The sequence below is a fragment of the Falco cherrug genome, chromosome 2 (genome assembly GCF_023634085.1).
Source record: "Falco cherrug isolate bFalChe1 chromosome 2, bFalChe1.pri, whole genome shotgun sequence".
Classification (NCBI taxonomy): domain Eukaryota; kingdom Metazoa; phylum Chordata; class Aves; order Falconiformes; family Falconidae; genus Falco; species Falco cherrug.
Genome location: NC_073698.1, coordinates 66,397,706 through 66,419,902, shown reverse-complemented (window position 1 = coordinate 66,419,902; position 22,197 = coordinate 66,397,706). Strand labels below are relative to the sequence as shown.

General features: G+C 40.1%; 1 protein-coding gene across 4 annotated transcripts in view; it reads left to right on the top strand.

The window, feature by feature from the left end:
• Positions 1–526: 526 nt before the first annotated feature.
• RGPD4 (RANBP2 like and GRIP domain containing 4) overlaps positions 527–22,197 on the top strand; it is a 34,952-nt gene continuing 13,281 nt past the window's right edge. For 2 of the 4 annotated variants that reach the window (XM_055701313.1, XM_055701312.1), the window contains exons 1-21: positions 527–827; positions 3,211–3,278; positions 3,774–3,885; positions 4,758–4,910; positions 5,716–5,946; positions 6,385–6,530; positions 8,061–8,253; positions 8,949–9,039; positions 9,923–10,132; positions 10,638–10,816; positions 10,910–11,085; positions 11,398–11,521; positions 11,874–12,035; positions 12,294–12,431; positions 12,522–12,668; positions 13,141–13,317; positions 13,405–13,485; positions 13,958–14,096; positions 14,270–14,367; positions 14,933–19,520; positions 20,540–20,617. In XM_055701313.1, coding sequence (XP_055557288.1) covers positions 753–827; positions 3,211–3,278; positions 3,774–3,885; positions 4,758–4,910; positions 5,716–5,946; positions 6,385–6,530; positions 8,061–8,253; positions 8,949–9,039; positions 9,923–10,132; positions 10,638–10,816; positions 10,910–11,085; positions 11,398–11,521; positions 11,874–12,035; positions 12,294–12,431; positions 12,522–12,668; positions 13,141–13,317; positions 13,405–13,485; positions 13,958–14,096; positions 14,270–14,367; positions 14,933–19,520; positions 20,540–20,617 — 7,366 coding nt within the window. In that variant the 5' untranslated portion in view covers positions 527–752. The remainder of the gene's footprint in view (positions 828–3,210; positions 3,279–3,773; positions 3,886–4,757; positions 4,911–5,715; positions 5,947–6,384; positions 6,531–8,060; positions 8,254–8,948; positions 9,040–9,922; positions 10,133–10,637; positions 10,817–10,909; positions 11,086–11,397; positions 11,522–11,873; positions 12,036–12,293; positions 12,432–12,521; positions 12,669–13,140; positions 13,318–13,404; positions 13,486–13,957; positions 14,097–14,269; positions 14,368–14,932; positions 19,521–20,539; positions 20,618–22,197) is intronic. The other 2 variants (XM_055701314.1, XM_055701315.1) reach the window with 2 other exon arrangements.

Below are 22,197 nucleotides of genomic sequence, written 5' to 3'. Positions count from 1 at the left end.
CACAGAGAAAAAAATACTCTCTTTTTTAGGGAATTTAATCCAGCGCCTGAATAACTCACCATTGATAGAAGAAATAATAGAAGAGGGGTAACTCTTTCTGGGTGTTACAGGTGCTTGTCTCCTTACAGAGCAAGTTGGCTGTGTTTCCACACTTTCCCTGCAAAGACGGCAGGAGCTGTGGGGATGTCGGGGTTTTTTTAAGCGTAGCAGGAATCTTATAGCTGCCAATGGGTTCCTCGAGGCTGAGGACCGGGCGGATTTTTAATGACGTTTCTTCAGAGGCGGCGCCCAGCAGTCTCCCTGTGACGACAGAGTCTGGAACCAGCAGAAGAGACTGGTATCACAGCAACGCCTAGAGCTCCGCACCCGCTGCCCCCGCGCACACGCCGCGGAGGCCACGCAGAGGCTCCGCACCCCGCCACCGGCACGGCCCCCTCAGCGGGGGAAGCGGCGTTCCCGCCCTTGCCCCCCGGCGCAGGCGCGGGGCTGGCGCAGGCGCACAGAGCCCTGCGGCCGCGGGTGCTGGGAGGCGGCCGGGCCTGGTAGGAGGGTGCGGGGCGGTTCTTGCGCACTCGCCCGAGCAGGGCGCTCTGTACGGTTGCGCGGGAACTTGCGTAAGGCGCGGCGGCTGCCGCGTCCCTTCGTCGCTTCCTCCTTCCTTTCCTCCTTCCCCTCTGAAGGCGCCGCGCGAAGGCCGGCTGGGAAGGCTTTCCGCCTGAAGGAAGGCCGGGCGCGGCCCCCGCCGCGGCGCCATGATGAGGCGCACGAAGCCTGAAGTGGAGCGGTACGTCGCCTCCGTGCAGGCCGCCGCGCCTTCCCCCCGAGAGGTGAGTGCTGCCGGTGGCGGGTCCTGACGGGAGGCCGTGGTCTTTCCGCCCATGCCGGTCCCGGGGGGTGATGCGGTTGCTGGCGGCCGCCAGGCCCGGCGCGGCCCGCGGCGGCGCCCGTTGCCGCTGCCGCCTCGCGTGGCGCCCAGCCGGAGGGGTGGCTGGCGTGGGGCGGCAGCGGCGGCCTTCCCTCGGCTGCTGAGCTCAGGGCGGCCTCCCGCGCCGCCGGGAGCCCTCGCCGTGCCGGCCCTGCTGGCGGCGGGGGGCGGCTGCTTTCCGCCCGTGGTGCGGCTCCCCGCGCCGTGCCGGGTGCTGGGGCCGGGTGGGCTTTGCCCTGCCTCGTTCCTCGCGGTGAGAGGAAAAAGGGGTTCTGGTGCCTCTGGGAGTATTTTTGAGTCCATATTTGCGCAGGGTTTCTAGAAGTCGAGTGAGACTGGGGAAGCTGCTGTGAGGAAGGGCATGGGGTTTTGTTTACTGGATGGAGGTGCTCTCCCTTACCAGGAGCAGTGGTTTTCCAGGGCTATGCACCTGCCTGTTACACCCGGTCAGCCCTAGTGTAGTTCTGATGAGCCCACCGCCTCTCGAAGTGTGGAATTCTTCAGTTTTGTGGGAGCATAGTTCCTACGTTTTCTAAGTTTCTCTTTTTAAAAAAAAAAACAAAAAAAAACAAACCAAAAAGGGAATAATATGTGAGACACATTCAGCTTTCTTTTATGTGCAGCATGATTTAATATTCTTGTTTGTGTGACTGCTTTGTGAAACAATAGTATTAAGAGAGGGAGATCTGGGGGGAAATAATTTTCCTGCTGTATATTAGTAACTGGACAGAAGGTTGAGGAACTCTGCATAATTGGTTACCATTTTCCAGATATAATGGAAAATGGTATACAGGTCACAGCAGTCTGATGCAATTCATGGGAGCTATTTAATCCCGAAAGATCCTGTTCTGCTGCTCTGCATTGATTTTTATTGCAGAGGTAGAGTATTCAGCAGTGTGTTCTATAGCGTGAATGCATCAGTGTTCACCATTATGCAGTAGGGTCTTTATGCATGGCCTCCGTACATTGTCATAATCATTTCTCCTTTTCCCAACAGCAAAAAAATTGTCCGGTGACTGTAATTGGCCTGGGTGCTGTTTAGACTAGAAAATGTCAAATACATCACTGCCAGAATCAGAAGTGCTCTTAGATTGTTTTGATGTTCCTGTTGAACTGCACCGGGGGAAAAAAAAAAAAAAAAAAGTAATCCTCTTCTGATGTGCTTAAGGCCAACTGGTGCATATTTAGGGTTGGTTTGTTTGTTAAGTAATGCTTACAGCTAATAGTATTAGTACAGTCAATGGTGGAAATAGTTACTGGTTTTCTTGTGTTGATTTTAAGGGGTGGTGCTTATAAGGCTGCAAAGCATTTATTTTGAGGTTTCTTTTCATCCGTGTTTAAAAAGAGGTGACAAGTGTGACTGCACTCTTGACATTTCAGTATTTCCTTTTTATAACATACTTCAAAAATACGGGCTGAAAACTTGAAGTATTTTAGGAGGCCTGCTTTCATTCTAAACCACTTTGTAAAATTTTGCATAAATAGCAGGATGGGAGGCTAGTAATTCAAGCGTATTCAAAATGTACACACTTGTTTGCAGTCATAGATGTAAGTAATTCTGGTATTTTGTGGTTCACCAGCAAAATCTGGTTTTGAACCGATACTGGGAGTTCAAGCTTTAAATTTGTCTGTTTTACATTTACCTTAAGGTTTTTGCTTGTGACTTTGTACTTTAACTCATTCCTTTCGCTCTTTTTTTTTTTTCCTGTCCATGCTTCTGCCATCTTGCCCTCTGCTTGCCTTCTGTGTATCTTAGGCTGGTAACTTCAGAAATAAACTACTGCATAAGCGTTACCCAAACTGAGAATGACTTGGGTAGAAACTGCTTTTTCATCAAGTATATTTAAAACCATAGTGTCTACACAGCAGGTCTAAAGGGCTTATCTCTCTTGGTTTGCTGGAATTTTTCTTCCCCCTTGCTACATTGCCACAAAAGAGATTAAATGTAGCTCATTTATGACCCCATTCTTCCACTCTCTTTTAATCAGAAATGTTTATGAAATACCACACATAAAGGGCTTGTTGCTTACTTCACTTGTAATCTCTGTTCTGCCTAGTAGCCTTTGCCAGTTATAGGAAAAAAAACCATATTCTTTTCATTCTTAATCTTACACCTTTTGAAACCAAACCCATAAGTATGAGGAGTGGATTTGAACTGATAGCTAGTTGCCAAATTTAGTCGTTCAAAAGTATTATGCATTGCGGAAAGGAATTGTCACAGTGTTGAATTATTTTAAAAGTAACGTACATCTAAAGTATGACTGTCATGTTTTTTTCTCCTTCAGAAATCAATTAAAGGATTCCTCTTTGCTAAGCTGTACTTTGAAATAAAAGAATATGAGCTTGCTAAAAGGTAATGTGTTGGTGTATGTTTGGTTTTCTGTTTTCTAAATGTAAAAGAAAAGCTAAATTAATATGAATTAGACCAGAGAAACCAAGCTCAATATTACGCTGTTTTAAGGTAGTAGTAACTATATGGATATTGAATGCCATTTAAATCTTTATAAAACAGCAGTTTAAAAGAAGCTGGTTATATAGTACTGAAAAACTTACCTCTTTGAAATGGCTTTTTTTCTCAGTGTATTAGGTAGTTCTTACCATCTGCAAACTACTGCTTTTTTTTTTTTTTTTTTTAATTATTCAGTAAACAGAAATGCTTGCTGGCAAGTAAGTAGCATCTGTACATGTAATACAATGTAGCTTCTTACTTTAAGGTACAGACAAAGAATCTAGAACAAAATACATCTGTATTTCCTGTGTGGCAGATTAAGTTATCACTGTAGCTCAGAGTGAGGGAGTATTACTGAAAAATACTGGTCAAGTAAACGACTTTTTTCCCCCTCCATAGGTATATATCTACATACCTCAGTGTACAAGAGAGAGATCCCAAAGCACACAGATTTCTTGGACAGATTTACGAAGCTGAGGATAACATAGAAAAAGCTTTTGGGTGTTACAAGGCAAGTACTACATAGACCTGTAATGTCCTGCTTTATTCCTTTGTAATTGGACTTTTAAAATCCTTCTGTACTGGACATTCTCAAACAACAGAAGAAAACATGTTCCTGGAAAAACTGTAGTATTTGTACACATTTGACAAAGGAAAGCATATGAAGCGTTGCAAAGGAGATTCTTCACTTGCTTCAGTAGTGTATTTTTAAGTTGATTCTTTGTGTTTTGTTCGGGATTTGATCTTTGTGCTATGTGCTGTAAAACTCTTCCCACATCATACGTTGTTTTAGAGTAAGGGTCTGTGACTGTTGTAGAATTCCTCAATGTGGACTGTGATGACAACAGGAATCTAGTTGCTACTAGTGGTGGTGGTGGGTTGTTTGGTTTTCGAGGGGGCAGGGCGGAAGGGAGGGGCAAATCTAGTTTTGATTAGGCAAGCCTATGAATGTCAAATTCCCAACTGGAATGTTATTGTTCTGGTTTTGGGGAGGGAGATGATGAGCTCAGAAGTCTGGTTGCCAACATAACTCCACGAAGTGCTATCACACTTTTTAAAAGTGTGTGTCTTAACTGTTTATTTTTTAGAAGTGTCCACATCTGGCTAGGTGAGAGGACCTTATAGTCCTACTGCCTGCATATGGCAGTAGCTACTCGTAGACACAGATCTCTTATGTGCTTCTGAATTCCAACAGTTGTATCTGGGTGCTGTAAACTACTGGTTGTGTTTAGAAGGTCTTTTCTTAATATAGGCTGTGTTGATAGGTCTAACTAATTTGAATAGCTGGGTCTGTTTGTGGGGGGATAACTCTTTCCTGTTCTATATGGATCATAAGATCAAGGTCGGTTTTTTTCCTTTCTGTGCGTGCGTGGGGAAAACTAGCGTTCTGTGGAGTTGAACCCAACACAGAAAGATCTTGTATTGAAGATTGCGGAGTTACTATGCAGTAATGACATTACTGATGGAAGAGCGAAATACTGGGTTGAGAGAGCAGCTAAACTCTTCCCTGGGAGTCCCGCTGTTTACAGGTTGAAGGTAAGTTCCAAATTACCTCTTTTTTGGCTTAAAAAACCTTTCAGAATCTGACTGAACTGCTTTTTGCATATTATCTTACACAAAACTTTGGCTAAATTGTTTTAGGATCTTTAAATCTGTTAGGTGTGACTTTCTTTGCAGGTTGACACTTCTGTCTAGCTTTCAAGACAGCTGCAGCTATAGGCTTTTATACCCTTTTTAATGTTCCAAGGTTAATCCTCTTCAAAAATGCCAAGAAACTGTGTTAATTGCCACATCAGAGAAGTTAAGACTAGATAAGCACTACTTGACCTTTTTATTGTGTCACTTGCAGGAAGGTAGCAGGCCTGTGAACTCAGACTTCCTTGCTCTGCGCTGCTTTTTTGTTTTTAAATCTGTGTTATGATGGACTCTGCAGAATGTGAGAAATGCTGTAATTCTCAAATATTGTGTAAATGTTTTGTTGTGCGATCTCACTTTTGCACAAGTATATTAATTTTGTGTAGTTAGGCAGCAATCACATTGACGTCTTAAGATGTCTGTTTTTAAGCAAGGTAGTCTGTGGCAGGGTATGCTGTCATTGAACCAAGTGGTTTGACAAGCATTACTTACCATTGGTAAGAGTCAAATTCTTCTGAGGATTTTCTTCTGTGATCACTATCTACATTTTAAAATGTCTATTTCATCGAACTTTATGTAATACCTGAAAGCTATTAAGAGTAATGTAGTCTGTGTAGTGGAGGAAGGAAAAATGTCTGCTACTGTAGATGTTGAAAAGACTTACGTGGGAAATGAAATATTAACATGTTGCCTTCATGCTTAACAGGAGCAGTTATTGGACTGTAAAGGTGAAGATGGATGGAATCAGCTTTTTGACTTGATTCAAGCAGAACTTTATGCAAGACCAGATGATGTCTACATAAACATCAGACTAGTTGCACTTTACCGTTCAAATAATAGATTAAGAGATGCTGTGCTCCATTGTCAGGAGGCAGAGAAGAAAATACCTTTGCAGTCAAGCTTGGAATGGTGTTCCTGTGTTGTAGAGACATTTGAGGTGTTTAATCATGTTTTGATCCTGTGATAGTCTTCCGTATCTTTTTAACTGGTCTGTTTCTCTTAGAGCTGTCAGAGTAATGACACTTTCTCGAGGGATTTAACTCCTTCAAATGCAAGTCTACTGAAACAAAATGGAATTACAAAATACTTCTTGGTTGTTTTTTTTTTAAAATTGGAATTTTCTCCCTAAAATTAAGCCTTATAGAGCTATTGAATTGCTAACTTCAAAAGCTGAGTTAGATACAGCAGTTCCATTAGGGATGAAATTGCTCAGGCAAATATTTCCCTGGAACTTTGCTGCTGAAGAATATGTTAAGGTCTCACCTGTGAAACTGGATTATGCAGTAAATGCTACTAGTATGTTTTGGAGAAGTACTGCCCTTGCCTTCATGGAAGGATGACTGTTCCTTATCCTGTGATGAACTTTCTTCTTTAGGAATATCTGGAATCTTTACAAGACTTGGAGTCTGATAAAAATAATTGGAGAACTATCAAGAAAGATCATCTGCTGGCCTATTCCAGCTTTGTCAAAATGACGCTTTCTTCTAGAGATGTTCAGGAATGCAGAGAGGCACTTGAAAGGTACTCTTTTAACTTTCCTGTAGTATAAAGAAAAAACCACCACCAAACCAACAAACAAAAAACCAACAACTTAAGGAAAAAAAGCACACCGCACAATTCTTTCCTGAGTCACAGAATATCTTAACAGGCTTCTATTTCACTGCTTAACTTGTTTGTGGATGGGACAGAAGTTTCTCTTACTTGCCACTAAGCATGGTTTTTACTGGGTTTAAACCCCAAGCTAACTTTTGATAAGAGATGCAAGCTTTGTTTGAATAGTCAGCACACAGCCATGGAGAGTACTTGTTGATATCCTGGGTCAATTAACTTTGTACATTCTTTCCCTTCAGTAAGAGAGTATTATTCTGTACTTCGGCAATTAACTAATACAGATTTCTCAGACAATTAAAAAAAAAAGCACCCAAAAAAACCCTAAAAAGAAAACCCCAACCCCCAAAACAACTAAAACCCCCAAACCAGCCAAACAAAAATACCAAGCCACCTCTTGTGTGTCAGCTTGTTCCTGCTCATTTTGTTCTAAATTAACACAACTCATACTGGAATAATTAGGAACTTTGGTGTAATTGGGAGGGAGGAAGCCACATGCAGTAAGAATGCTTTCCTTAAGGGAAAACTGGTGGTGTTACAGGGCCAGCTAAGCCAACTGACTTCAAGGCATATCATCTTTGCACACCTAGACTAGTACAGAACAGTTTTCGTAGTCAGTATGTTGTGATCTGTGTCCCTTTCTCTCTGTTTTCCCTTTCTTACTGGCTTTTATTGACTTACCTTTGTTCCTCAGTTATGTGACGGCTGTTAACATTATCTTTTTTTAAATTACATTCCTCAGTCTTGAATGAGTATTTTAAGCAATAGAGATAATGGATGAGGTATACATAATGCCAAAGTATGTTTTATTTTCTTTTTCTCCTCTAACATTGACCAAAACCATCTTGGCTTTTCTGGTGCCATTTTATTAGAGCCTTTCAAAGTGATCACATCTGAAGCATTTCCGGATCATAGCAGTGCTAACAGCCGTTATAGTTTTGTCGTTTAATTCAAAAGTGTGTTTTAACTTTCCTGGAAAGCCTATCCTGAGTGTGGGTTGTATACTAGCCTACAGCTACTCAGATTTCTACAGTACCTTCTATTTTTGAAGAGCCTGTCTAACTGTATTTTTGGCCTTTCTGATAAATGAAGGAAAGGGAAGAACAGAGCAACTGGTGCCTCCTGTATGTCTCTAAATCTGCAGTAGTGAACAAATCTGTCCACATAGTTTGGGAGAGTAGTTCTGAAAGCAGCTGTGCTTATGTGCTGAAAAGGACTGTAAATATCTAGGTAATATTTAGTGTGGTTTACTTCAACAAATTGAGAGCTTTGAGAGTTTGAGACCATTGGTTACTTTCTAGCGCAACTCAGGTTTAAGCAAGAGACAGTACTAACCATTGACTTAAGGAATTACTTGATTCATAGTTAAGGAACATCAGTTGAAAACGTCTGCTATAGCTTTTACCAGGACTTTGTTTAGAATGAGTCTTCTCTGCATTTTAGTTTTGATCGTGCGCTTCAGTCAGTGAAACCATATGTGAATTTGGCTGATGAGTTGTCTCGTACCTATGTGGAAATGAAAGGACAGCTATACATGCATGCTGGAACTTTGCTACTGAAAATGGCCCAACACAATGAGGCACAGTGGAAAGTTGTGTGTGAACTAGCAGCATTGTGTTATCTGATAAGTTTCCAGGTAAGATTTTCAATTTATGCCTTTAGTTGATGCAGCTCTTGAAATGTTCTTGCTGTACGTGTGTTGAACTCCTGTATTGCTGAGATGAACTAGTGTTTGTGTGCCTAAGGAGAGACTCCCTCCTCATGTGCCAAAACCCTACTCTTCCACAGTTCTTTAAAAGGTTTCAAATGACATGTGTGGGGTAAAAGTGTCTTTGCATGTTTCACTTGTCAGAGTAACCTGACTCTTAAATGTTAGTGACTTTATTTTCTACACTATATTCCGTTTTAATACCACTGAACACATGTTAGGAATTAGGCTTATTGCTGTAGGGGGAAAAGGGGATGAACTGAATAGTTCCCATATATTTGTTGTGTACACAGCAAAGCTAAGAAATCAGGTTTAATTCTTTGCCTTGTGAAGTAAAATTGGTTGTGCTGTTTATGCCACCGCTTACCTTCCAGATGTTACTTGCTATTCTGTGCACCTAATGTTACTTAAAATAGCTATAACTGCCGACCTCAGAGTTTTGAGTGGGTTCCCTGCTCCCTCACCGGTCCCCAGATATGTGACATATAGTACCTTCAGAATGCATTATGTATTTTTTTCTTTAGTTTTCCTAATGCTAAAAAGCTTTTCCTAATTCTTAAAACTAGTTTAAAAAATCTGCTTTTATTGTGAAAAAGCTGTAACAATTTTCTCCTTCCTTACAGGTTCCTAAACCAAAGTCAAAACTAATAAAGGGGGATCAAACTGGACAAGATGTGCTAGAAATGTTGGCCTGTGATCGAAAAAGCCAGTCTGGTAATAAAAATAGCTACCTAGTTCCATTTTTAGTGTTATGGATAGTTACTTTAAAGGCTAAGTTGTCTGTGAACACATTCATTATTTTGAAATGTAACGTTAACACTTCAGTATGCAACAAAACCTTCCAGATTCCAACTACATATGTAGAAATAAAACAGTAGTTTGATCCTAGCACCTGAAGGGTTTTTACTCATCTTTAGCATGCTAGTAGAGCATGTTCTTTTTTTTTTTGTTTTGTTTTTTTTGTTGTTGGGTTGTTTGTTTTTTCAAGCGTGGGGGTGTGTTTTCCTAGTTTTTGGTTCTCCAGCACACTAAGATAGAATTAACTTTTATGGTCTTTTAATCTACTGGAAATGTCTTCTGTCTGCTGATACTATTTTGCAAGTATTGTTAGCCCCAAGAGGAAAAGGAAGTATTACTGTTTCCCTGTCTCTTCCATCCTCTTACTTGTTCATCAGCTTTGCTCTTTTTGCTATGCTATAGACAGTTTTTCAGTCTACAAATTCTTGCAGGGCCTTGTCTGGTGTGTTCCTTTGTTATCATCATCAGGTTCAATTGTTTCAGAACAGATTTTGGTAAGACTTCTGTTGGTATGAACAGCTACTTATTATAAGGACAGTTGGAATGCCCCTAGAATAATAATAGTAAGATGGCTTTCTTTTCCTGAAGAACTGGATTTACAAATGCCTTGGGATTGTTGTCACTAAAAGCTTGGAAAGCTTATGTGCTGAAACACTGACCTAATTACAGGGAGAACATAACAATCTACGTTTCATAAAGGGAAATCCTGATTTCCACCCAGACTTCAGTAGCAAGAAAATCCAGTGTATCAAATACTAATGTTCACTGCCTTACGTGAAGTAATGTTTTTGTTTTCTAGGTCATATGCTCCTGAACTTAAGCCATGGCAAGCAGGACTTTTTTAAAGAGATTGTGGAATCATTTGCAAACAAGAGTGGTTCATTTACGTTGTTTGATAGCCTGTTTGAGAGTGGAGCTTCTAGAGAGAGATCTTTTATCGGCACGGATGATATTGGAAATGTCAGTGTACAAGCACCAGTGCAAACGGAACTTAATAAATACGATATTGGTAAGAGAGCTTACTTTCTAAAACACAACATAATTCTCTGTTCCAGAAACTTTTATGAATACTTCATATTGCAACAAGAGACAAATACCTGGAATAGCTGTGCAAAGTTGCCCTAATGTCCTGGGCAAGACTTAGACTTATTGCAAAGTAAAGTGCTTCTTGAATAATTCCTTAAAGATTTTAAAGTAGTAAATGGATTTGATAAAAATAGTTGCCTATTGGACTGAATATGGTGAGGATAGAAGTGAAAGGAAATGTGAGTTGCCCCCTCAGAGGCTTAAGAGGTTGATGGCTTGAACACTCAAGATGAGCTGGCCACTTAATATATTTGGCTAATTTGAAGTTTGAAATCTTTCATAAGTGAATGGAATCTTGATGCTCATTGCTCTGCACAGTGTCTTTGGCTGCTCTGACAGAACGAAATGTGAAACCCAGCTTTGATCGGATACAAGTCTTGCAGTCATGTTGGAAGGTGACATCTGCACCCAACTTTGTTTTTGCATAGGTGCTGTTCGAATGCACAATGGCAGTCTTCAGCACCTTGTGTGGCTTGGCTTGCAGTGGAACTCTATGTCAGTCTTACCACCAATGCGCAAATGGTTAAAACAGCTTTTTCACTTGCCCCAAGAAACATCAAGACTTGAGACAGATGCTCCCGAATCCATTTGCCTGTTGGACCTTGAAGTAAGTAAACTTTGCAAGTTCTTAAACATACTACACAATTGAAGTTTTTTTACATATTTAATACCTTTTATTTATTTATTTTTACAAAAACAGGTATTCCTACTTGGTGTGGTATTCACTAGCAACTTACAATTGCAAGAGAAGTTCAATTCTCACTCTGGTGCACATCAGCCTCAATTTTTACCATTGCCAGTGTGCAAACAGCTCTATACCGAAAAGCAAAGATCCTGGTGGGATGCTGTTCGTACTCTTATTCAGAGAAAAGCAATGTAAGGCTTTTTCAGTTTGGAAATGTTTGACCAAACAGCTAGGCAGCTTCTGCTACAGCAGTTTGAACTGGTCCCAATAGATTCTTGTATAATGAAATTTATGTTTTGACATGTTTTGGACATTGAAGCTTTGTTGTAGTTGGGACTTCTAAAATTAGAATTCTAAAAGTAGAATTTTCATTTCTAACAATGTATTTCTAAACTGGAGGCAAGTTAGGACTAAAACTGTGGGCTGTATTTATCAAGAAAATGGCATGTGAACAGATGAAAAATAGAGAATACTAATTGAGGAATGTTTCTTTTGATACTCAGACCGGGAACAGCAGCAAAACTGAGACTTATTGTACAGCATGGAATAAGTACTCTGCGAACATTGGAGAAGCATGGCCTTCAACCTGCCTTAATTATACACTGGGCAAAAAGCCTGCAAAAAACAGTAAGCTCGTTTTATTCTTATGTATGTAGAAGCTCAGGTATTTTTATCTTATCTTCCAGCTATAAACAGACAGGGGTGGGGGTGGATATGTGGCAATCAGATGAGAATGTATTATTGAGAACTGCTTTTTATTTTGTCAGGTAAATTAGTTGCTCTAGTCACTCTGTAAAGTACTCTGTCTTGAACTGAAGCATTATTTTCTAGCTTAGTGTTACTTAGTTCTTGAGATAAACCGTGGGGGATTTGTCGTGTCAGGTGTTGGAGAAGCACTCTTGAAATTTTTCAAGACGATTAGCATTTTGACTTGAATTTGTTGAAATAACATGTGCTTGTATGCCCTCTTCTTCACCAGGGCATTAGCCTTAACTCTTTCTATGACCAGAAGGAATACATTGGACGAAGTGTTTACTACTGGAAGAAAGTTTTGCCTGTGCTGGAAACTATCAAAAAGAAGAGGAGTATTCCTGAACCTATTGATCCTCTCTTCAAACACTTCCATAGTGTAGACATTCAGGTACAGATCAATTAAGCCAAGGCCGAAATAAGAGGAGGTCTATGTCAAAAACTTACGTAGCTGTGGGATTCTTCTCTGTGTTGTACAACTCTGTTGTTACTACAAAACTTTAACACTATCTATATGATTGGGAGGCACTGAACCACCCTGAGTACCAACTTTGTTTAAAACGTATTTTCTTTGTGTACGTAGGAAAAAAAAACGAGGACCATTGTCATTCTGTTGTTAGGTGTGAGTTGTCTTTCGCTTTCTTTGTAGGCCTTTCAGGTTGCAGCATATGAAGAAGAGGCACATATAGCATTTGCAATGTTGGATGCAGTTGATGGCAAAACTGATGATGCTTTATTAGCATTTGAAGCTATTAAGAATGTGGTTTCATACTGGAATCTTGCTGTGGTAAGTTCATGAGTTTGATTACCCTGAAATGCTTTGCTTTATTCAGTTGTCTTCTGATAGATCCTAACTAATCTGTATCCTGTTCTTTAGATCTTCCAAAGAAAGGCAGAAGAGATTGAAAATGATGCCATGCTGCCAGAAGAGCAAGAAGAACACAAAACCTATCTTCTTAAAAGCAAGCATTATCTAATGAAGATCATTGAGGAAGGCTCCTCAGACACCTCAGTAACTGAGAAAGTAATTCAGTCTTGCTTTAAAAACTGGTTTTAAAGAGATGCAGTGGTTTTGGTTACTCTTTCAAAACTGCACATATGTTAGCTTTTTTAGGCCAGTCTTTGCATTAAGGCAAGTTAAACTTATTTTTTGCTCAAGATAAATAACCTGCTTAATACTGGTCGATTGATAAACTCGGTAACTTCTGTAACCTACCAGATCATGCAGTATTCAGGCTACTCTGCATGAAAGCTTTAATGTAAGCAAATAGCTTTTGCCACTAGCTTTTTATAGAGGTCAGTAGTTTGAAAAAATGGAATTCATGTTTGTATGAATTGTTTCCTTACACTAATCTTAACAGATTTAGAGCTTTGCTGAAAAAACAGCATTTGTGTAATGATAGCCTTGTGAATTGTTCAGCCAGAATTCTGAATGTAGTCAGTCTTGCTCTGAGGGAGAACTGCAATCATGACTAATGTTTCAAATAACTTCCTAGCTGCCAGTGTCTATTGAAACTGTAAGGGAAATGCTAGATACAGTGATCCAGGAACTTGGTGAGAATGGTGAAGATGGAAGTCCTGCCTTCAGAAATGGTGTGTCTGTAGATTCAGAGATGAAACATTCCGCTCCATCACCAACTAAGTTCTCTCTTTCACCATCTAAGAACTACAAGGTATATTAGCCAGCTGTTATTTCAGGGAATTATTATATTTAAAGAAAAACTCAAAAGATTCAGTTAACTTTTTTTTCCCTCCCCTAGTTTTCTCCTAAAACTCCTCAGTGGGCAGAAGATCACAGGTCTATACTTCAAATGATCTGTCAGCAAGTGGAAGCTTTAAAGGTAAACAATTCTGTTCATCGTATTCAGTGAAGAACAGTTGGCCTTTTACTTCTGGTGAGAATTTAGGGATAATAGCATGGGCTGACTTACAGTTCCTAGACTATTACTGAAATCAGTGGAATTAACTTCTGTAAACGCCTTCCTAAACTGAGTGCAAGAGTAAATGTTTTTGTTTAAAAACTCTTATTTGGGACTTGGGCAGGGATGCAGAGGCAACCTGTCTTAAGGACTGTGTGCAGAAAGAGTTCCACTTTCATCATCTTGGTTCTCATCCCTTGGCTCTGTTTTTACTTGTGGATTTAGAACGCAATCTTAGTACCTTGTACTGCATGGGCAGATCTTGCATGATCTGGCAAGTACCTCTTAATTTTTTTAAATTTGTTTTCCTAAGCTTGAATCATTCCTTATGTGTTCTTCTACAAATACCTATGTAAAATATACTCTATGCTCTCAGTGTACACTGTCTTCACAGAATGAAATGCAAGAAATGAAACTTAATAATTCCAACTTAAATGTGTCATCTCATCGGTGGCCTGCTGAAAGTTACGGAACAGATACAATGTCAGAGGGATATCAGAGAGCACAGAATCTTCATGAAGCTCCATTAACAGGTAAGTTGCTGCTGAATTTTTATCTAAATGCTTAGCTAAACCAAGTAAGACTTCTGAAAACAATGCAGAGATGTTGTAATGATTCACAACTAAAAACTGATTGCCTGGGAGAGTCCATTCAATAAAACAACAACAAAAATCAAGTATAAATTTTCCCTGCTGTTCCGTTTTAGTTGCTACCACTGGCCCGTCTGTTTACTACAGCCAGTCGCCTGCCTATAACTCTCAGTATCTTCTCAGAACTACTGCAACCAATGTAACGCCAACAAAGGTGAGAACAAATCTGTCTACTTAAGTTACTTCCAATGACTTACTGAAAATGACTGCTTTTGATTCTGTATGCAGTTGCATGTAGTTGCAGTTCTGTTTAGAATATTTGGTAAACTTGGACTGTTAGGGATAAACTAATGTGATAGTAATTGATCTTTCTGCCTGATTTTTGGGATGTAGAGTTTGGGAGGAAAAGCCAGCAAAATGTCTGCAATACATTAGTACATGTCCCTACAGAGCAAGGATGAGTAGTGCTTAATTGTTTCCCTCCCCCCCCCAGCAAATTAGTACGGCAAAAGAGAATGTGGTTTTCAAGCTTTTTTTCATAAAAGAACAAACCCACTCATCTTGTGGCCCTTTTTCAATGCTTGTTTTCAGATGCCCTTCCAGATTTAAACTAATCTGTTCAAACTACGTTAAAATTAGTTTGGATTTAAACTGGTATGGAAGCATGACCTGCTTTTAAGAGTATATGTTATGTGGGCTTCAGCGCAGTAAGACTTTGTCTTCCACATCTTATGATATGTCATAATAAGCAAAGAAATCGTTCTCTGATTTTTCTTTAGGCTCCTGTTTATGGCGTGAACAGACTTGCACCTCAGCAACATATATATGCTTATCAACAACCAATGCATACACCACCTCTGCAAAACACTTCTGCTTGTATGTTTTCCCAAGAAATATATGGCACACCTCTGCGTTTTGATTCTCCTGCTACTGGACTCATTTCTCCGCGTGGGGGTGATGATTATTACAACTACAGCGTTCCACAGGCAAGCACAAATCCACCATTACCTGAACCAGGCTATTTCACAAAGCCTTCAGTTGCTCCACCAACTTTAAAGCCTGCAGAATCAAAGGTGATAGAATTTTCAAAATCTAAATTCAGCCAGCCAGGAACAGCAGAAGGATCAAAAACATCCCTGCCAACACCAGCACAGTCAAGCCAGTCAACAACTTTTAAATTCAATACTAACTTCAAGTCTAATGATGGAGACTTCACCTTTTCTTCTCTTCAAGTTGCAATGCAGCCTCCTAATGCAGGTTTTAATAGTAGCGAAAGCCTCTTGGGTCTTCTGACATCTGATAATAAATCTTTACAGGATGATAGATACATTGAACAAAAACCAATTAACGATCACACAGGCAGTCAAAGAAATATCTTCAGTTTTGGCAATAAACATATTTCAGGCATCTCTTTTAAAGAAGGCATGGGACAAAATGCACACAAAAACCTGGCTTTTGAGAAGAGTGATATGTTTAGTGTCCAAGAACCAAGCAAGCTTGTATTTGTGACTTCAAATTCGGATTTGGCCAATAGAAGTCATGAAACAGAGGGAGGAAGCACCCATGGTGGAGATGAGGATGATGATGGTCCTCATTTTGATCCTGTGGTGCCACTCCCTGACAAGATTGAAGTAAAGACAGGTGAGGAAGATGAAGAGGAGTTCTTCTGCAACAGAGCTAAGCTTTTCCGTTTTGATGCAGAATCTAAAGAATGGAAGGAAAGGGGTATTGGAAATGTAAAAATACTGAAACATAAAGTATCTGGGAAATTTCGTCTCTTAATGAGACGGGACCAAGTGCTGAAGATTTGTGCAAATCACTACATAAATACAGATATGAAATTAACTCCAAATGCTGGATCAGATAAGTCATTTGTGTGGCATGCTTTAGATTATGCAGATGAGTTGCCAAAACCAGAACAGCTTGCAATTAGATTTAAGACACCTGAGGAAGCAATGCTTTTCAAAAATAAGTTTGAGGAGTCACAGAGTATTTTAAAAACCTTGGGATCAAATGTTGACACATCTGTGACTCAGAACAGTGGGACTGCAAGAGAAACAACAAATCAGGACATCAAGGAGCCTAGCAAATCTGTTTCTGGGACCCTGAGCTTTGGCTTTCAGTTCCCGAAAGATGGGGTGAGCAGTGAATCTGATGGCAAAGGCAACCTTACAGCTACATCAACTGCATCTGGCCCTACTACTTTTTCATTTGGAAAGGAAGCCCCACAAACCTATTCTTCTGGTGGTTTTGCACAACATCTCTTGAAGAAAGATCAATGGGAGTGTAAAGTATGTTTAGTTCCAAATGAAGCTACTGCAAAGAATTGTGTATCATGTCAAAGTCCAAATTCAGATAAGTGGGAAACACATGGCACCCCATTACCTGACTCTGCTGCGAGTTTCAAAGCCAGTGGTAACACTGTGCAGGACAAATTTGGATCTGCTTTTGCTAAAAAGGAAGGTCAATGGGACTGCAGCGTCTGTTCAGTGAGAAATGAACCCACTGCCTCCAAGTGTAGTGCTTGCCAGAATCCAAACAAAACTAGTACAGCGGTATCTGGTCAACAAAGTTCCTCTAAATTTGGCCAAGCAATTGCTGCAAAGGCTATTCAAAATGACTTGGGAACTGCTTTTTCTAAAAAAGAAGGTCAGTGGGACTGCTCTGTATGCCTAGTCCAGAATGAAGCAAAGGATGTCAACTGTCGTTCTTGTCAGAATCCTAACTCTCAAAGTCAACCAAATGTGCCTACATCTACTGTTCAGGCATCCCCTGCTCCCAGGTTTGGCTCCATTGGTGATGCAAGTAAGCCACAGAAAAATGGATTTGAAGGGCTTTTTGCTAAAAAGGAAGGGCAGTGGGATTGTAATACTTGTCTGATGGGGAATGAAGGTTCTTCGCCAGCCTGCATAGCTCTCCAAACACCAAATCCAGCTGGTAAGCCTGTGAGTGATGCTGCATCAGCTCCTACTTTTGGCTTCAAAAGTAAATTATCTGAACCTGCTGCAGGACAGTTGGGAACAGGCTTTAAGTGTAATTTCTCAGAAAAGGGCTTTAAGTTTGGTCATGAGCCAGGCAAGATGCCATCATTTACATTTCGCATTCCTTCTGATACTGAAGCTAAGTCTGCAAAGGAAGGATTTAGCTTTCCAGTGCTTGCAAGCGGATTTAAATTTGGAATACAGGAGTCTAGTAAAAATACCACCAAGAAAGATGAACCATCCAAAGAATGTACGACTGGCTTCTCAAAAAGTGTTGATGAAAAAGACAAAAAGGAACCTCCTTCAGATAGCAGAATTACATTCCAATTTCAAGAAACAGCTAACAAGGAGAAAGGTGACTTTGTTTTTGGGCAAAACAGCAGCACTTTTACTTTTGCTGAGCTTGCAAAAAGTACTCCTGGGGAAGGCTTTCAATTTGGTAAGAAAGATCCTAACTTCAAAGGCTTTTCAGGTGCAGGTGAAAAGCTGTTCTCTTCACAGGATTCTAAAACAGATCACAAAGCAAACACATCTGCTGACCTTGGTGAGAAGGATGATGATGTATATAAGACAGAGGACAGTGATGATATCCATTTTGAACCTATAGTTCAAATGCCTGAAAAAGTAGAACCATTTACAGGAGAGGAAGATGAGAAAGTGCTATACTCCCAAAGAGTAAAGTTGTTCAGGTTCGATCCAGAAACAAGTCAGTGGAAAGAACGTGGGGTGGGCAACTTGAAGATTCTTAAAAATGAAGTTAACGGCAAAGTAAGAATATTAATGCGGCGTGAGCAGGTACTGAAGGTCTGTGCAAACCACTGGATAACAACAACAATGAACTTGAAACAGCTGTCTGGCTCAGACAAGGCATGGATGTGGATGGCCAATGACTTCTCTGATGGTGATGCAAAGTTGGAACATCTGGCAGCAAAATTCAAGACACCAGAGCAGGCTGAGGAGTTCAAACAGAAGTTTGAAGAATGTCAGAGACTACTACTAGATATACCACTGCAGACACCTCATAAACTTGTTGATACAGGTAGGACAGCTCAACTTATACAGAAAGCAGAAGAAATGAAGTGTGATTTAAAAGATCTCAAAACATTTCTGACAGATGACAAAACCAAACTGTCAGAAGAGGAACATGTAACCTCTGGTTGTGCCAGCAGTACTTCTGATGTGGTTATAAAGCCACATGCTGAAAGTACTGGGCCTACTCTGGAATGGGATAACTATGACTTGCGTGAAGAAGCGTTGGATGATAGTGTAAGTAGTTCTGTATATGCATCTCCTCTTGCAAGTAGCCCTGTAAGGAAAAACCTTTTTAGATTCGGAGAGTCTACAACAGGTTTTAGTTTCAGCTTTAAATCTGCCTTGAGCCCATCCAAATCTCCTGCCAAACAGAACCAGAGTAGAACATCAGTAGGCACAGATGAAGATTCTGATGTGACTCAAGAAGAGGAGAGAGATGGGCAGTACTTTGAACCTGTGGTACCTCTGCCTGATCTCGTGGAAGTGACCAGTGGTGAGGAAAATGAGCAAGTTGTCTTCAGTCACAGAGCTAAACTCTACAGATATGATAAAGATGCTAATCAGTGGAAAGAGAGAGGTATTGGGGATATCAAGATATTGCAGAACTATGACAACAAACAAGTGCGCATAGTAATGAGAAGGGACCAGGTACTAAAACTCTGTGCCAATCACAGAATAACACCAGATATGAATATGCAACAAATGAAAGGATCTGATAGAGCATGGGTATGGACTGCGTGTGACTTTGCAGATGGGGAAAGGAAAGTAGAACTTCTAGCTGTGCGATTCAAGCTGCAAGATGTGGCAGACTCATTTAAGCAAATTTTTGATGAAGCAAAGCATGCCCAAGAGAGAGAGACACTGATAACGCCTCTCTCTTCCCGTAACAACACGCCGAAGGAATCTCCGTGTGGTAAAAATGCTGTAGCCGTATTAGAAGAAACTACCAGAGAAAGAACTGACCTCAGCCATGGTGATGATACTTCTGATTTAGCTGTAGAGGTTGCAGAGGTGTCAAACACTTCTGAAACGCCAACAAAAACAGTGGTTTCTCCTCCAAAGTTTGTATTTGGATCTGAATCTGTCAAGAGCATTTTCAGTAATGAAAAGACAAAGACATTCACGTTCGGAAATACTTCAGCCACTGGTTCTCTGTTTGGCTTCAGCTTTAATCCTCCCAGAAAGAGTGAAGACCATATTCCACCGTCTCGGAACACAGCACAGAAAGAACTGATCTCTGAACCACCAAAAAGCTTTAGTGCTCCTCAGATGCCTTTAGGCAGCAAGGTAAACAACTTGCCAACTTCAACACAAGGTGGACCCTGTAACTTCTCATTTAGAATTGTGGAAAAAGGTGAGTGTCAATTGAACTAGTAATCTATTCAACCACACAGCTTAGTAAGCAGTCATCTCTATGCTGTTGGTTACTCTTTGTTGTCTTAATAATACATAGTTTCTTTCAGTTCCAGTGCAGGTACCCACATCTTTACAAGTTTGTGAGACTTTTAACTAAATGAGTGAATTTTAAGTCATAATTAAATGAAAGTGTGTGATGCAGAATGGAGTTTTGTTGATTAGTGAGAAAGGGGAATTTCAGGTAGAACTGTAACTCTGAAGTCCTGTACCTGAATCTCAGACTTAACTGCTTAAAGGAGGGATGGATTCACTTTGAAGACTTAAATAGGTAGTTGAATTGGTAGTGTCTGTACCTGGGCCTTTGAGTGGTAAAGTGTGAGAGCAGCAAACATATGCTTTGGCTAAAGTTTGAATTACCAGATTGAACAGATGGGTATTCTAAAACTACTCTCTGTACATATGTTTAAAGTCTTGATTACTGGCCTCTGCAATTTCAGGTGTGTAGCTTAAATAACATCAGGTGTTAGTCTCTTTCCTTAGCTTGAAAAGAGATCATCTGATTATATACCTCAGTTACACAGTTTCTGACACTCACTGAAAGAGATGCACTTGCAGAAATTGTTGCTGCAACATGACCACTATAATGTGCCGCAGTGTCTTTGTGAGAAGAATGGGATTTGCTAGTGTTTTAATGGTAGAGTACTTCTCTTTGAAGGCTTCGTGTGCTGCTTCCCATCAGTGTGAGACTGTTTAATCAGATTATAGTTCTTAATTTCCATGCTAATCTCAGAGTTATGAAGATGTACTGTCTGTGTATTAACTGAAGCATAGTAAGTGATGTGGCGGAAGATGAGAGCTGCAGTCTAATCACATGGGTTGGATAAGCTGTGTAGGATTAACAGGTTAAATTTCCTACTGTGAAATACAACTATGGAATGTTTCCAGAACTAGATAAGTCTGGTTTACCCTTTTAAAATTCCATGTAAACACTTACATCCAAATAATTTATTTTTTTAGGATTTAATTTTAGCCTTTTTAAATCTAATCCAATGGCCTTTTGGACAAGCACATCTTCCTTGCAACCTGATAGTAAAGGTATTTACATACTGCACTGAATGTTTGATAAAAAACACTTTAGCAGGCATGGACAGTAACCCAACTGTGTCAGAGCAGTTGGCTCAGTAATCCTTGTAATTAACATGCATGCTGAAGAAGAGTATTTAAAGTTCTGTGTCTGACTACTGTATTTGGCCTGTTGGAGAATGTCTGTAGCCCTTAGTATTTTAATATGAACTAGCATAATGGGTGACCCTGTTTAAGCTTTTGGCTTGTTTGCCTTATTTTCTGAGGGTATCTGCCTTGCACTGCTCCGTCACGGTTTTGCTCAACATGCACACTGGATTTTTAAAATTCCCGTTTTCTGAAGAAATTTAGCTCTTTTATTTTTAGAGACTACATCTCTTAGCGACTTGATGTCTTGCACTTTAATGAAGTACACTTGAGGATCTTAAGACAGGTTATCCAGTAGAAGGCTTGAATGTATTTAGCCTCCCTTGGAAATAATTAATTCAGTTTCTCTATTATCATTATGTTAACTACTACACTTTTAAAAACAAGAAGCGCACAGAAATGAGAAAGCCAACTCCTTACTACTGCTCCTGTGTATATCTCTCATGTGTAATGTGAAGTCCACCTTAGCTGGTCAGAAAACTTTTGCGATTTATGTTCAGAACCTCTAATCAAAACTGTTACAGTTTATAGTTTGATTGTCTGTCATTGTAAGATATTATTAATGGTGCTTCTTGCAAGTATGCTTACTGTATACTCAACTTACACAGTTCAACAGCAATTTAACTTTAAAAAGCAAACTTTTCTGGTCTGCGCAAGACAGTTGTCTAATACTAGTGTCTTACATTGTTTAAAAATGCCAAAATATCATTCCAGACACCATTTTCCCAAAACTGTATTTCTAGAGAAGCTGTTCTTATTTAAACACTGAACTCCTATTTTGTTTATATGATCTGAAGTCAGCTGTTCTGTGTTTTTAGGTATCCCTGTGCATGCAGTTTATTAACGATTCAGTTTTATTTTCATCATTTGATGTTCATAATGTGAAGTGATAAAGCATTCTGCTCCAGTGCATATATGCAAGAACTTTTGCTAACTCACACTGATCCTGGTTTTATATTGGGAGGGTGTGAGGGCAAACTGTGCTTCACTTCTACTTTTCTGACAGTTAGGGTATGATTATATACTTAGTGATTCATTTACAGTTGCTAATGATTTACAGTGTAGCTTTTTGGTAGCTTTGTTTTGAGCTTTGACTTAATAGCATATGACTCTGAGAAGTCCTTTCTAAATTGGGTTTTCAAGCATACCCAATGCAAATATAATCTGAGGCTTCCCCCTGGGGAATGTCTTTTGGGGAGCAGCTTCTGAGTTGTGCTGGAGTAACATTCAAAAGACGTTCAGCCTCATAGTAGTTCTGCACCTCCATGCAAAAGTACTTAAGTTTTTCTCAGGTCAGGTCATGAGCTTTTTGTAAGTTCTTTCCAAGTTTTAATCAGAGTTATGTCAGTGGCATGTTACTGTATCAGTTACATGCATTATCATTTAAATTCTGGTGGTTTTCTCTTATATCAGTCAATATCTTCTGGATGTATGTGTGAGGAGAA